The sequence below is a fragment of the Lytechinus variegatus genome, chromosome 18 (genome assembly GCF_018143015.1).
Source record: "Lytechinus variegatus isolate NC3 chromosome 18, Lvar_3.0, whole genome shotgun sequence".
Classification (NCBI taxonomy): domain Eukaryota; kingdom Metazoa; phylum Echinodermata; class Echinoidea; order Temnopleuroida; family Toxopneustidae; genus Lytechinus; species Lytechinus variegatus.
Window position 1 is genome coordinate 17,324,264 of NC_054757.1, and position 17,629 is coordinate 17,341,892.

The following is a 17,629-nucleotide window of genomic DNA, read 5'->3' on the forward strand; positions in this document are numbered from 1 at the left end:
AGACAAGAAAAGTGGACACTGGATTTTTTTCTCTCTTCGTTTTGAGGGCTTTTGAGTTGTGAAACCACAGATGCAATCAAGATTTAACAAAATGTTGTGGAAGCATTAACAAAGTGGATTGGCAAACACGACGACATACGGGGATTATTGGACTTATAAGTACTTTTGATCTCATCAGTTTTACGATCGTTATCATGTCCAATTACTTTTTTGTATACCTGTTCATTACATTATGATGCTTATTGTGGAAAATATTGCTTTTATGCAAAATAAGATCACTGAAAGAGCCGTCTTCTCAAGATGATTAAGAATTTTCAAAATTCGTCGACAAAATCAGCTATTTTTTTTCTTTAATTTTTTGGGGGGTATTCATTTATTCATTTAAAATCATCCAATGGCAAATAGGACATCGACCACAAACCCTTTTCTGTGAGGTTCCATGCGCTTTATTGCATACCCAATCGTTCTAATGCAATTTTGAACTAAACTTTGAACTGCACAATCTCCACTCCCTGAGGAACAATCTAATCATCTATGGAATGCTTCCTTATGAAGACCTATAGATATAGATTTTTATTTGGTCAACAAGCAGTTGGTCTACTTCTCTCAGATCTGCAGATAGTAGCCCATGGCCTAAACACATTGGTCCGTACTCTGAAGTTGGGTTTAGATCATAATACTTTGCTAAAAATGGGTTGTTTAGCTATGGATAGGCAATTTGTGGTATCGCTAAGTACAAGTTCAATTTACCAGCTTATTTAATTCAAACTAAACTCAATAGTTCATATCTGACCGGGATTAATTATTAAAATAATTCCTCTTTATCATTAAAATATGAGAAAAGAGCCATGTAAAAATAGAAAATGAAGCTAAATGCAATATTTGAAATTTTTGCTTCCAATAAGTTAAACTAGACATCAGAATACGGGTCATGAGGACATTAGACGAAATGGGGAAAACCTAACTGGAAATTAAACAGAATTGCAAATGGGCTAAATGATATTTAGCAGACGAACTGGTTGTAAATATCTAGGATTAGACCATGTGGGAAGATACCAAGAAAAAATAGACGAAGTGAGTGTAGACCAATCGGCAATTAATCTTAGAGTTGTGTGTTTGGTGGTGGGGGACAAGGACTTGTGTATCATGCTTTACCTGTGACTGTGGCAGTTCTCGTGCAATTATAGAGGATGGCCAGCTCACCGAAGACCTTTCCCGGACCCATGGTGGCGAGGACACGATCCCCCTGACTGACCTGGAGGGTACCCACTGAAAGAAAAGATAAATAAATAAAAAAATTGAGGATGATGACGATGACGACTTTGATGATGATGAAGATGATGATGGTTAAGATGTTGTTGATGATGATGATGATGATGATGATGACTACGATGATGATGATGATGACGATGATTATCATATTAGTGGTGGAGTTCAGCATGTGGGGTTCAGTTCCCAAGAAACAGCCCATCTACACGCCAGTCAACATACTTTATAATTTAGTTTAATTTTATTTGAAGAAAGAGCCAATGTGGCACCGCGGGGGCGTTCAAACAAATATCTTATTATGCGAATACAGAGATATCTCCCCTTTGAGGACCCAAAAAGGTAAGTCCAAAACTATCATGTTTTATTCTTTGCACGGTATCAGTTATTATTCAAGAGGGACACAAATATGGATTTACCTCATGACTATTTTATGTCCAACCGCAATAAGACTTCCGGTCAAACAAACTTACCACAGTCATTAGTAGCAGTGGGAGCCAAAAAGTCTGTACATGTCCAACATGTTCAAACAAATAGTGTCTAGACGGTGATCGTACCAAGGAGGCGTGAGCAGCATGGATCACCCCCTCCCGTTGCCCCCCCCCAAATAAAGAAATGTTGTAAGAGTATCCGCCCTAAACCCCCCCCCAAAAAAAAATAATAATAAAAAATATATATATATATGTATATTCCTTTCACTCCCCCAAGTTTAAAATTCCTGTTGTCTTCGTTTATTCGATTAAAATCCAAATTAATAATGCATCATCCTCCTTCCCTCTAGTATCTCACCCCCCCCCCCTCTCTCTCTCTCTCCTACCCATTCTCTCTTTCTAACTCTCCTTATCTCCAGGCATTTATTTAGTGCCTATAGTCATCTCGTCTATCAATTAATGATAATGAATCCTTCACTTAAAAGTGTCCTGAAATAACGAAATGAAGAGAAGTGGAATGCTAGTATAGTAAAAACGGTAGAAATTAATTTCAATTAATTTGTGCTATGGCGGACATCCATTCCTCAAGGTTACTTTCACATCTAACGAAGATAGGGTATACGTGGTATTATCGTTTCCTTTTTTCTATATTCAATATTCCATGGTACTTATCCCCAAAGACTCGTCCACACACCACATGACCTTCTTTCATTTATTCTAATGCCATTCCGTCCATCAACATTTCGTCTAACAACCATTTGGTCCAATAACCACTTGGTCTAATCATCCCTTCTTATAATCACCGTTTCGTCTATTACCATTTCGCCAGTTGGTCTAATACCCATATTCTTTACACTGATTTTGCACAATTAAAACTTAAGTTTGATTAGACCAAATGATATATGGACTAAATGGCTATTGGACCAACTGGTTATTAGACGGATTGGCATTAGACTAAACAAAAGCAGACCTTGCGGTGAGGAGACGAATTGATGGTAGACTAAATGGTAGTAAAGGAGTTGGCAATTGGACGAATTGGCATTAGACGAATTGGAAATAAACCAAAGAAACTGATACGCCTCTCTTCAAGTTTATGTCGCCCTCCCCTATTTCAATTTCCTTCCTTCACTCTCTCCCCATCTCTCCCCCACCCTTATCTTCTCTCTCCCCCTCTCTCACACACACTTTGTTCGAATTTCTTGTTATGTAACTCTCCCCCTCTCTCACCCTGTTTCTGTCTCTATCTCTCTCTCTCATTTATTTTCGCTCCACAAGCAGAAAATGTATCCCCCCCTTTCCGATTTTTCAAGAAGACGTAAGAACGTAATTTATCAGAAAGAGGGAAAATCAGGATAAAATTGATAAACGATGAGAAAGGGGGGAAGAGGCAAAAAAGGGGGGGGGAGAAAACAAGTATAATATCAAATTGAGAGGTATCGGCTGTGTAATGCTATAATACACCCGTTATTCAACTTTGGATATGGAACGTCAACTTTAGATCACCCCCCCACACACACACACACACACACACACTTTTTTTTAAACAAGTGCACACCTAGTTACTAATAATGCAAATAGCATTTCCATTTATTTGAAAGCAGGATAAAAGAGCATTGTGAATTAAATGCCTTGCTCACGGGCATATATAGGTGCCGCGGCCGGGGATCGAACTCCGGACTTTCCATGTATAGCCAGGCGCCTCAAACCACTCGGCCACGGCACCTCCCACACACACATACACACACCCTCTCTATGAATTTACTGTACTGCCACTGTTCTCAAGGAATTTATAGTTAAGATACCATAAGTTGACTTAAGTTGACTTATCCTTCACTGAAAAGTGTTTTTTTAAGCAGCATAAGAAGGTACAATATCAGTATAAAATGCATTTCGGTAAATGCTTTGTCACTTATGACACAAATAACGGAATAGCCAGAATCAAACTTAGTATTCGATAGAAGCTTGGAACAAAATTCTTTAATTTAGTCTGGACCATAATACATTGTTTTAAAGGTGACATTGGTGCTTTGTGTGATTAGTTTATGGCACGCTGAGTGCAAACGGTGGTAGGTAATTAGCGTGTTGACTTTGCCACACTAATGAAGGCAACGAATCTCTTTATCATTGACGAGAAGGGGGGCTAAGTAAATACACTTAACTCTTCCAACTGTTGCGAAAAACATCAATTTATTACGCAGTCTGTATGACAAATTGACGTTACAAGTACACGAAGTAGGAGAGGCTAACATGTTTGATTGAAGTGATGGAATGCGATATTGGATGAATGGTAAAGTCATTACTGTTGACTCCCAGTTATCGCGGTTGTCAGAGTGATAATGTTATTTGGTATCTTTGCTTGCACCAAAAAAAATATTATTGACGTTTGGGAATTTGATACATGACGTTAAATACCCCTCCTCCCCCCCCCCCCCCCCTTCTCCCTCCCAATGCAGATCGGGGTCGAGCAGGCCTTACCAACCACCCAAAACCCACATGTTTGGGGTGGGTTTTGGGGTACTTATTTCATTTCTTTTAAAGGAAAACGCTCTTCGTGAGTGATCATTATCCCTTATTTATATTGGGGGGTGGGGGTGCTTGTCAATATTTTTGTTTTGCCTACACCCAGACATATTGTTACTGCAACTGCAACTAAATGTATATCAAATAATTGCATCACAAACCGTCAAAATAATGCATTCATTAAACAGTGAGAGAAAAGCATACATTAGGGAGTCGTAGAAACAATAATAAAAATCTTCAGAGCCTTTCATTCAACTTTGCTCATATTTCGTTTGTCTATATATATTTTTTTTTTTCATTTTTCAAAGAAAATTGCAAACACGTCACTCAAAAGTAGGCCAGTGCAAGCTTCCCTGCGGAGAAAATAATGAATATTTTTTTCGAGGTAGAAACCACGAACTTTATTACTCGGGTTCTACTTGACATGGCAAATAAATAAAACGGGAGGGGCACTGTCCAGGTAGTATTTCCTCAAAGCAAGTACTCATTTGCATCCTGTTTTTTCCGTGACTGGGAATATGTTTGGACTAAAAAAGGATCGTGTAAATATCCTTTTTCATATTCCCCTTGATTTTCCCGCCATCAACAATCACCAAAAATTGATTGTGAATAATTACTATCATGGCTTCATCGTTCAGAGTTTTCTCTCTTTATTCTCTACTCTCTCTCCCTCTCCTTATCTCTCCCTCTCTCTCTATCCATCTATATTTCTCACCCTTACACATAATTTTTTCTTGCTCGATCCTCTCTTTTCTTTTCAACTCCTCTCCATTTTCTTTTTTTCAACAGCTTTTTTTGCACCCCTTTACAATTGCATTCCCAGTTTCCTACTACAGCCTAACCAATATTGGTTAATCAATCGAAAATACAAACTTTTCCTTAATATTCAAGTTATTCACTATTTTACCCATAATGATCAAACGTAAGTGTTGGTGTGAGATATACAACACAAAATGAGCGTCATAAGATAGATGTACTATCAGCCCTTTGGGCAGTGGCCTATGTAAAATGTACAGTATGATGGATGTTATAATATGTTAGATGCACCTTCAACTCGTTTGCAAATTGCCTATTTTAGGTTACTTTGTGTTTGATTTTGCGAAAGTCGGAAAGTGTCCTTGTACCAAATAGGTTATAAGACCTTTAAATAATGGTCTTTGTCCATTTTCGATCAATGATTTCAGACAATCGTTATCCTAAGAAATCAACGCGTAATCATCATGTATCCTTGAAAAATAATCAATAGTAAGATACTGCCCCCAACGTTGCCCACGACAACACCCGTATATGTGTAGGGTTCTACTGCCCAAAACATTAAAATTGATCATAGAACAAATTATTGCGATCTTTTACGTTTACTTGTGAACATCTTAGTGTGGTTTTTCATGATAAAGATATTTGAAATCAAATAAATTAATAAATAGGTAAATGAATGAACATAAATATGTTAATCAATTAATAAATGTATCAATTAACTGAATAATAATGAGAGGATCAAAACAAGTAAACAAATAAACAGAATGATATATATACACAAATGAATACATAATTTCATGATTAATGAATGGATGAATGAATTTAGAAATGCATGAATAAGTTAAATTCAAATCAGGTTCAAATTAATTTATGTTCATTTCCGACAGAACAAAATAAAATAGTAGAATAACAATGACATTTGCAAATAATATGTGAATAACTAAATAAATAGTTGAACAAGACATGAACAAATACATGAATGTATTAATAAAGAAGTGTATGAAAATAAAATAGAAAATCAAAAATATAAACAAATAAATAAACAAAATAATAAACATTTAATAATAGAAAATAAAATTTAAAAAAAATGAATGAATAGATACCTAACACGTCAAAATAATGATATTAATACAATTCAAATCAATTCAGTTCAATATTTACTTAATCCATTCGATAAACAGAAACATATTTACAATTGAATATACAAATGTATTTCTTCGACTCACCTGCCCCAACGTAAAAATGAGCCCCTGTGTCACCCTCATTGATGACTATCTCTCCCTTCTTATAACTGATCGGGAACATACAATCCACTATTTCACGGGTCTGGGAGATGTCGAAATTCTTTGTGAAGTCATTGAGGAGGATCGCATCTCGTATCAGCTGTTTGGCACTGTAAAATCAAGAAGAAAAGGGGGAAATAGATTCAAATGATCCCTATAAAAACCACAGTAGAAAAGCCTGAAGAGTTTGGGACATGGTGACCGCGTCAGACCATTCATCAGCAGACATAAAAAACACGTGAGACAAAAAATAAACAAACAAGAATTATATAAAGGCACAATCATTTACACGAGCAAAAAGTATCAAAGGGGACACAAAACCACGAAACTAAGACGGAACAATATTTCCACCGATCACGTGTAACTGTAGCAACCCCCCCCCCCCCCCACCCTCCATCATTTTCGAATAAATCATCATATTAAACATCACCACGCATTTTGCAACGATATTCACGCAGGTTTCACGCAAGACAACCCAAACTATTTGTCAACGCAGTAATTTGGAATGTAAGTCAATCATCGATCTTATATGGTCATTGCTTTACATTCCGCTTGTAGGCGTTTATTTATTTGATAGTTGATCAGTCGGGATTGCGCTCGTACATTGTACATAGCTATCGACAAACATAGTCCCTGTCACACAATGCCATACATCTAAACGCTGGCGAGTATAAACTCCTCAAAAAAGTTTGGAAATCTGAGTTTAGCCATCAATTTCTCCCAACTCAAAATTTTACACAATGCATCTTTGATATCATTCAAAACCTCATTTAATTATCTTTGCAACTTTTGAATTTTGACCTTGACCCACATTTGATATCATTCAAAACGTCATTTAATTATCTTTGCAACTTTTGAATTTTGACCTTGACCCACATTTCAAGACACTGCACCTCCATGTGAACCATAATCATATCATGTGGGGTATCATTTTAAAGAGGATTAAATGCTCTTTTCGTTGGTATCAATAACACATTAATATCTACTAAAACCGAGGAGGAATTGTCGATCAGATTTCCAAACCATTTTTAAGGGTTTAGTTCGTGGGCTTTGGGTCAAAATTGTCACGATCAAGCCAAAAAAAATGACAAAGAAAAGAGGGGAAAGGACGATGTTTAGAAGAGATTACTACAATTTGATCATCATTATTACTGTTTTCTGAACATCAACTCATAGCCTATCACCAATTTTGATTTCCCTTCCAGATGTTATTTTTCGCTCGGTTGCGACTTTTTCTGTTTTATATTTTGCCCCAAACGCCATGTTGAATCCCCTCAATGTTTGGCTCATTATGCCTCTGTCATCTAACGACAACGTTCTCAAAACACTGCAAAACGAAAGCGTATTCGTTATTTGAACTTTCTAAAACAGTTGCTCTGCGGCTAGTGAATAGACACATTACGACATTGACAAGTGACACTTGCCATTTTGAATTTTAGACATTTCAAAGTTGAAATTCGACCCATCAAACATCGTCTGTAAAGTGAATATTTAGACCGAGGCGGACATTATCTAAACACGGCACAGTGTGACAGCGCCTAACTGGATGACATTAACCCTTTATGCTTTAATAACCACGCTCTACCGTTGCTAAGGGGTACAACGTGGCTATGATGCCGCTATTGACACTGTCATCAACGGTGGATGCGGTTGCTAGGCAACGGGAGGAGTGTGTCTCATTAAGAAGAAGAGGATTCGCCGAGAGGGTGGTTATAGTACGCACTGCGTGTAAGTGTTCATTTCGTTATCAAAAAGCATGTTCCAATTTACAAACCATGAGTGCAAATACGTAGTGGATTTGTCATCCTGTGTGTATTATCATGACTCGCCAAGACGTCCGCGATGTAAGGGGTATTAGGTCTTGTCATGAATTCAACAAGTGCTGTGTACAAACAGCGAATGTAGTTTAAGAAGTAGCAGTATTAACGATTGTTTTATGTTTGACTGTTGGCATCGGTTGGTCACGTTCTTATTTTTATCGCTGTCTTGACCAACTTTACTGGGGTTTTTGTTCGCAATTCCACCAAGTGATATTGATTAAAGTACTGGTTACCTTGAAAATTACTGAAATTCTTCATAAAACTATCATTATAATTCCGAAAAATGATTGTATGTTCATAGAGGAAACATTACATGAAAAGTAGAAGTAGCAGGAGCACTGGCATACACCCCCCCCCAAAAAAAGGAAGAAAATAAATGTATAAATGAATAATCAAAATGATGATGATGGTGAATACAATAGTAATTATAGTAATTACAATAATAATGTTAATAATAGTAATACAACAATAATAATAACAATAATAATAATAACAACAATAATAATAACAACAATAATAATAACAATAATAATAATAACAGCCCTTTACTTCAATAGCGAGTCTTCGCAATTACAAGTGTAACGGATTCTATAACATTGTAAATCTATCTATCAGTGCCACTCAGCCAATCAAAATCATGGAAAGATGTCAGATCTCACAATTTGTCGGATGAAAATATTGATGAAACGCTCCCCTGGACGACATTGCTATTTTGATTCACCGATTTTCGACAAAGGCTGCTTTGTCACGAAGGGCTTGTGACAATAGATTCTCAACGTTCCAAAAAGCGTCTGTGTAGTGGTTGCCGCTATTGGGTGGAGCACGTTGCAAACGCGTGTGATCATCACATTGATTAGCACAAAGATAATGCAAACAAGGAGCCTTAATAAATTGAAAATTCATGGCAATGGCAAATGAGAAACAAATATGAATTATCAACATTAGAATCATAACGCATGACGAAGAAACAATATTAGATGTATATCATTCTCGAATCTCACAATACAGTACGGCCTGGAGTCATCCAATCCTATTGAAATTCCCAACTCCAACCTCCTATACAATGTAGTAACACATGTAGTATACCACTGACTTAATACACAATTTTTCAGGCAATAGCAATATATTTCTACGGGATTTTGTTTTTAGTCGAGTTGTTTTGAAATTCGTGTAGGTGCTCTAAAAAGGAAAAAATTATCATATCATATAGATCTAGAAGAATTGATTGAAATTCTTTTAATGTCAAAGTACACACAAAGTTTGCGTCGACTGGTTCAAATAAACAAATCAAAATAGAATACAAAATAAAAAAAAAAATGTATGTCATAACTTGAGTGGTTATACGCGCTGTACGCACGTGAGTGAGCGTGTGTATTCATGATTATTGAAGATAATCTGTGACTGAAAAATCATTTATTTTTCCCTGGGGGTCTAATTGTAACACATGTAGTACATTGAATAAAATCGGGAAGGTATTTCCAGTCACTTTTAAACTTTTAAAATATTTTAAAACACTAAATAATGATTTTTTTGGACTGCATGTCGAGTCCCACACTTCCCGGTGCAGCTCAATATTTTATACAGTCAAATCAACGTGAAACAAAGTTGGTAATCGGCTCTAACGTGTTATGTAAATTCTGTCGAACTCTCTCTCTGAAATTCATTTCTTTAAACTAGAATAAAAGTCTATTCTTTGAAGGATATCGGGAATAGAAGATGACAAAGTGGATAATAGAACGTCTTTGACAGGAGTCCGCAACTTATGTAGGCACTTTGCGGTATCGGTTGCTACTTATTCATACGGTGATGCGATATTCTTTGTATGATAAAAAGTGAACGAATGAGGTTGAAAAATCTCTCCGGGATTTCCTTGAAAACGTCTTTGGTTTCAGAAAAGCTTTACGTATAATATATATATATATCTCTCTCTCTCTCTTTACCGCTCCCCCACCCCCACCTCCCTCCCGCCCCCCCCCCCTCTCTCCCTCTCTCTCTTCTCTTTCTCCACCTCCCCTTTTCTCTGTTTTACCGTTTTACAGTTACATTTTCGGTTTCACACATTTTTATTTGGCCGGCTTGACACGTCTTTGTCTTAACATTTCTTGTTGTGTGTTCTTCATTCTATTTATGTATTGTTTATCTTAATATCTCTATTTTGCATTCATATATCACCTTCGTATTTGTTTGTAATATCACCAAAACAGATTGTATATTATCTGGTGACAGAAAGAGTAAGTTGCGTTCGTTCGATGTTATAACTTCACAACCATGACGATGCATTATACCATGCATTATACAAACGCAATTACAAATAGGTAAATGCTGATTAAAGTCTCATTAGCAGTTACTGTTTGTGAATACCCCTGTATCTCAATGCCATCCGCACTCCCTAATACTTATTCAAGTCATCGCTGACTCTATTAGGAAACTAATACACCCTAATTTATATAACGTACACGGACTTTTACTCGCCGATGTCATGAATATCGATCTAGAGTAGATGTAAAACAAGTGTTGCATTATGTAAGACCCATTCACTACTTTGCTGTGAACTAAGTTATTCTTAAGTGTTTGCACGACTATTTACGATCAATCACAAGTACATTTTTAAGTCCAACAATCAATTCAGCAGCCCTGCAATTAATTGTAAATCTACAAATTGATTGCATATCTACTTCATGAAACTGTATATACACTCTAAAAACACTAGTAAAATTCTAAAAACACTAGTAAAATTCTAAAAACACTCTAAAAACACTAGTAAAATTCTAAAAACACTCTAAAAACACTAGTAAAATTCTAAAAACACTCTAAAAACACTAGTAAAATTGTATCCAATATTGGGTAGAAAGAGAACAGGCATGTTTACTGGGTATTTTTGTTTACCCCACATTGGGCTAAATGAATGTTTTAAGGGTAAATCTCAACGCAACATCGCGTAAGATTTATAAATTATTTGGTATCTTATTACCATACCAACATGCATGTTCCCATTTTACTCAAAAACGTTTTTTAGAGTGTATAAATAATAAAGTATAATGATATATATATATTGGCTAGATTTAAACTGATTGATTGATTTGAAAACTTGTGAGAGATGAATGTGATCGATGGCATTGTTTTTTGCAATTATTTCCTCCAACATCACCATGTGTATAAATAATGCAGGCACTAGAGAATTCATTGGTATGGAGAATGTGCTGTAATGTAATGTAGACAAAAGTAAACCCAATTTGCGGGAAACAGCTGCTTCATAAGAACCGCAAGTCATATTCATCACATTTCGAACTATAGGCAAATTAAAAAATAGGAAATGAAAATGAAAAAGTAAATCTAATCAACAAAAAGCACAAGTTATATAAATACATTAATTGTGTTGTGCAAAGCACCGACGGTGTAAGGTTGTTTAGATTAGTTTTGTTTATTTCTTTCCTACAAAATGCTTCTCATTTCGGCCGGCGCCGTGAGAGCTCACCGTTATTAGCGCGCTTAATCCGATTATGATTTATTGTGCAAAATACTACGCTCACTTTTGAAATAAATGTAGGCAGATTCTGACAATGTCACACATGCAAAAGGCAGCAAATGGAATGGAAAATCAGATACTTACAGTATGACTATTATACGCAAATATACCTGACAATATCACTGTAGGTATACGTGTTGGCGATATCGCGGTTTATAAGGTGGGGAGTCAAATGAGATGGTCACGATGGGGGGGGGGGGGGTGATGTTGTTTCCAAAATTTATCCTTCCCCTAGAATGGGGATGACAATTCTTCGATTTCAATAATAATGTAGCATGGTGCTTAATTAATGTGCAATTAACGTTAAAAGGATCGTTTAACAAACTTAAGACACAAAGGAAATGTTCGTACGAATCTCCCCGTTCATACGAATTCTGAAATTTGTCAAAACTAGAAGTAGGAGCCAACTTTCCTATAGAATTCGTACTAACGCCTTTTGATCCGGAAGAACACGTTAAGTCCTTCGGCAGAACAATGTTCTGAGATGTTCGAACGTGTGACATCTCGCAGGCGTAACTCGCGGTATTCTCAATGCATTCGGAAGAATGACATGAGAACGACTTCCAAACAGGTTCTTTACCACTTCTTTTCCTGAAATTCCTAAAATACCTTAAGTTCTAAAAATGTAAAATTCATATTTCCACATCGCGCATGCAGATTTTAAACATGGTCGTGTCGTTAAGATAATCATACAAAATGAATTTACTGTGGTACTGTTGACCAATCCCCATAAGTTAGCGTCCAACGCCTAACCATTACACACCACAGAAATATATATATATATATATATATGTATAATTATGCTACACACCCATAACATCACACACACACAAACACCCTCACACACCGTCATACCTAACACTACTCAAGTACATTCACAAGTTAGTTTGAGGTATTCTTGAAAATGAACGAAAATAAGAATTAAGTAAAAAGAGTTGAAATAGGAGTTGCCCAGGCCTTGTAAATCTATAATACCCGCATAATGCAATTGAGATACTCCTACATCAATCACCTTCTTAAGAGGGTAAAATACGATACAAAACCAAGTGTCATCTTATTACCTGTCTACTTAAAAAAGAAATCGTAGAACATGTAGATACAATCACGATTGCCTTCTTTCTATTTTGAATTTACTTCATTTATGTTATCTTTGGAATTACTTGTAATAAAACTGCCAGCGATTTCCAATCCGGAATTGCAATGGGTGCACTTGCTAATTAAGATTTAAGAATTGCTGATACCATTATGTATACAACATCACTCACCGAATTATCTTCTGGATACTGCCGCACACCATTATGTATTCTTTCTTTAGTCAATATTCTATATAATCATCCCCTGTCGACAGGTGATGTTGATTTCGACTCTGGCTTTCAAATGAGCAACAGTTAGTTTTGTAAAAACGGAAAATCGTTCCCGATCCAAGCCATTCCTTTTCCCACCTCCCCTTTTCATTTCATTGTTTATTTCATTGTTTATTTTCCAATAAATTACGGCAAGTACTATCAATTTCACCTGAGCGGATCATGATGTTTTGAGAATTACGATGTATCTAAACACAAAATCGATTTCCCCGTCCTTCGACTATAAGCATTTCCCCCTAAATACCCGAGCTCCTCGGAAAGGAATCGATATCCTTTTACCGTATGACTGGAGAGTTTTTGTTCTTCTTCTTTTTGAGGAGTTGACTATCATGTTAAGTCGAATTGTCAACGTTTAAAAGGACTTAGATCACTTCAGTACTTGGCAGCTGTACATAAGGTTTATAATATACATGATTGCGCACAGCGTTGGCAAATACTCATACACTTATGCATGCAATCATTGAAATTCAATTGAAATGCTTCGCATCGCTCGAGGTATATTACACTCCGCCGTATAATGTATATGCATCTTAGTCGAAACATGGTGTGAAAAGGAATAACTCTGGAAAATGAAAAAAAAGGAGCCAGACCGGGCAGTGCAGGGGTATGTTGTACAGCAAGAGGAATAAACAAGCGAAAAGGGGTTTTAATTGAATATCCCTAGCTGAATGTATAGTTGGGTACACTACCAAGCCTCTGGTTTCATAATCCCCTTTGATTATATTCTCCCTTTTCTCTTTTTTTCGAATTTCATACAAATATTTACAAACATGATGAAAACAGTCACGTATGTGTTCTCTATATACGCTAAACACACTGTATAATGATGAAAGATAGTTTTCAATCGAATTTCACGTGAATAATACGATGGTGGACACAGTAGTTGTAAACCGGATTTATATACGTTTTTCTAATATTATGCACTCATTGAGTAAATTTTTACCAAAAATTGGGTATAAAGGGAACAGGCATGTTTGCTGGGTATTTTTTTTTTACCCCATATGGGGCAAAATGCATTTTTAAGGGTAAATTTCAACGCAAAATAGCGTAAAATTCACAAAATATTTGGTATCTTTTTATCTAACCAACATGCATGTTCCCATCTTACCTAATATTGGGTATACCTTTTTTAGAGTGTGAAAAACGCTTCAGTTACGTCTCCACAGTTCATTTTGCAATAATCTCATTCCCCCAACATGCTCGCAAACGTGTTAATTAACACACATGCAAAGACGAAAATAGTAGAAAGGAAAAAAATATAAATATACCACTCATTATCTGTCGAGAACGCGTCTGCTTTCTATTCCCTTGCCGCTTGTTAGTATTCAAAGGCAGAAAAACATGGTTATTGATAATACATTAACAAAAACTGACTTTATCATCACCACTACCATCGCCGCCATCACTACCACCGCCATCATCATATTAACACCACCAACAACAACAACATAATCATCATCATCATCACCACCACTATCAACATCTTCACCACCAAACCATAATCATCATCATCATCATCATTATCACCATCGTCAATATCATAACACCACCACCATCATCACCATTACCATCATCATCATCATCATCACCACCACCATCATCATCATCACCATCATCATCATCATTATCACCATCGTCAATATCATAACACCACCACCATCATCACCATCATCATCATCATCACCATCATCATCATCATCACCATCACCATCATCATCATCACCACCACCATCACCATTACAATCATCGCCATCATCATCACCATTATCACCATCTTCTCCCTCATCGTTACTATCGTTTCTATTATTCTCAAAATCACTCAATCTAAAATCAAACAGAAAAAAATACCTCACTAAGTAAATATATTAAATCATGCATTTCAATATGGTGTATTTTCATATCAACGAAAGGACCTCGAAAACATCAGAAAGGGTATACTCGGTGCGGCGGATCATGTAATACTCGAATAAATCTAGCAGATGTCAATTCTACAGTTGATTAAAGGGGGTCCGTGACATTTTAAAAGGCTCGCATTTCGGATTATTCAAGCCGGTATGCGCGGGCACATGCCTCACCTATATAAGTCCGCATTAACGATCCATTGTTTTAGGTTGATCCATTATTGCTGTTTCAATGAATAAAATACACCAGATCAGATCTCCGTGGAGCCACTGTAGGCATCTTACGAAGCAGAACGACTGATGATGACAGAAACTCAATATTCAGAGTCTTCAAAATTGGTTCATCAGATTATTAATCGAGATTTTATCGATCTTGAATTAATCGATTCTTAAATTAAGGCATTGAAAACGCGAATTTGCCTATTTAGGATCTCAAAGGTTTGTCTAGGAAAAAAAACAATGGTCGATGTCTGTTTAAATGAATATAATAAATGATTATCATTACCACTACTTTAACATGGTCATGTAACACAACACAAACATAGAATAGGCAGAATATACCCTTTTCCTAGAAAAGTAAAATGGACACCCAATACCTCCCCTATTTTTAAGAATATACGAAGTATTTTGTTGGCAAATCATATTCGAAAGTACAATGCACGAGAGAACGAAGCGACCGAGTTGATGATGACGGAATACTTAGTCTGATATTGCAGGATGTTGTTCGCACATTTTTGTAATATTCCCTCGGTATGTTTGGGTCAATCTTTGAGCATGGCCTGCGTAAACCTCTTCGCTATTTATGAGGATATCATTTCTATAGAATGACTGCTCTCACTACCCCCCCCCCCCGTGTGTATTTAAGTTCACTCTGTTCCCAATAATGACTTCCTTTCTGTGCCTATTATGCCGATAATTATCGTGACGTATAGAAAATATTACAAGACTAAATATTTACCCAATGTTAGCGGACTAATTCTCATCTTACATGGGATGTGCGCAATATTCATAATCATAAACAATGTACTTTCGTAGATTTCGATTAATGCATGGAGCGGCATAACTTGCTCAAACAAAAGGAGGTACTAATGGCCAATGCATAGATTTCATCTAGAGGTCCAAACCATTATTTGAATAGCCAACTGTTTAGCCAGTCCCAGGAAACTATTAAAAACAATCTCAGCTATCTGAAAATGCGATTCAAACTGATTGTAAGATCTTCTCATAGTCCAAAACCATTGCCCAAAAATGTATACCATATAAAGCTTGGCGAGATGAATATGTACACCTATAACAATGCATTCATCATAGCTCAAATATTATCAGGGAACTCTTTGATATTAAATTGGTATAGCTATTCTACCTAATTGATTTCTTTTTATAGAGCCCTAAGATTTCGCCAAATAAGTGATGAATTTGAATTATATTAAAACTGGAGAGGAAACCGTAAGTTCCATGGAGTATGTAATCGTGAATACACTCTAAAAAAGGGGATTTAAAATAAATGTGAAGAGTGACCAGTCGATATTATGATTTAAAATCAATCATTAAAGAGTTAAATGTAAGTTAAATGTAGATTGATTTTTAAATCAAAATTTATTAGCATTTAAATCTTTATATATTAATCTTAAATCCATCATCGACTGGTCACTTTTCAAAGCCGTAATGGATTAATTTTTTAATCCTTGTAATTAAGAGTGTACCTAACATTTACTAGTATGTGACCTTCATTTAGATATAGAATTTCAAAGAAAGGTTTAATACATGTTATCCTATCATGAGGTTACCTGCATAATTTTGTTTTACACATGTCGTACCGGCTTTTACAAAAAAAGCGCATTATAATATGACTGTTTTTCTTTGATGCTCGCAAGTATAACGTCAATTTTTTTTTTCGTTTTAAGCATGAACGGTAAAAAGTTAAGGAAGGAAAGGTGGTAAATATAAAGTAAAGGGCCAAAGTGTGAGAGTGTGTTTTGAAAGGGTAGAAAACGCCATTGCTTAAAAGGACCTTGTCACCCTTTCCGCCAAGAGTCTATACAGTGACGGTTTCTCATTGTCAAGAAGGATTGTGACTCCGTTTTTATCAGAATTGTATTTAACACCTTTTAAGCAAATTACCTAGCTACATGGAAGAGCATTAATGATAATAAGGAAAAGTTTATCATCATTAAACTGTACGTATATCATAACTCGGTTTTTACCAGAATCGGATTTAGCGCCGTTTGGAAGCAACCTCTCGCGCTATTATTGAAGGGCATTAATAGAACAAAACTTCATCATCATTAGACTGAACATTTCATAACTATTAAAGTTGAAAAATGTCATAACTCAGTTTTTATCATAATTAGATTTAGTACCTTTCGGGAGGAAACTCCCAAGCTATAATATAGCAAAAGTTTATCATCATTATAATATCAGAGTCAAGTATAAGCATAACTCCGTTTTGTCATAATTGGATTTAGCGCCTTTTGGAAGGAAACTCTCTATCTATACGGAAGGGCGTTAATAGAGTAAGACTTCATCATTATTAGATTGAGCATGTCATATTTAGTACAGTTAAGAATTATTATATTTCGGTTCTTATCAGAATTGGACTTAGCGCTTCTTGTACGGAAACTCTCTAAATTACATGTATGAAAGGGCGTAAATAGAGCAAAACTTCATCATCATTAGACCTTACGTGACATTTATCATCCCCTGTTGAAGCTGTCACTGCGTTGGTCATGCACGAAAGTCTTTAATGTCGACATCCTAATTAG

The 17,629-nt window shown here is 36.0% G+C and overlaps 1 protein-coding gene across 5 annotated transcripts in view; it reads right to left on the reverse strand.

Annotated features, from left to right (window-relative positions):
* LOC121432052 (cGMP-dependent protein kinase 1-like) overlaps positions 1 to 17,629 on the reverse strand; it is a 55,271-nt gene that overhangs the window by 26,442 nt on the left and 11,200 nt on the right. For 4 of the 5 annotated variants that reach the window (XM_041629878.1, XM_041629877.1, XM_041629875.1 and 1 more), the window contains exons 2-3: positions 6,200 to 6,366; positions 1,156 to 1,269 (exon numbers count right to left, since the gene is read on the reverse strand). In XM_041629878.1, the coding sequence (XP_041485812.1) occupies positions 1,156 to 1,269; positions 6,200 to 6,366 (281 nt within the window). Of the gene's footprint in view, positions 1 to 1,155; positions 1,270 to 6,199; positions 6,367 to 12,867; positions 12,932 to 17,629 lie in introns of those variants that run through there. The other variant, XM_041629879.1, reaches the window with a different exon arrangement.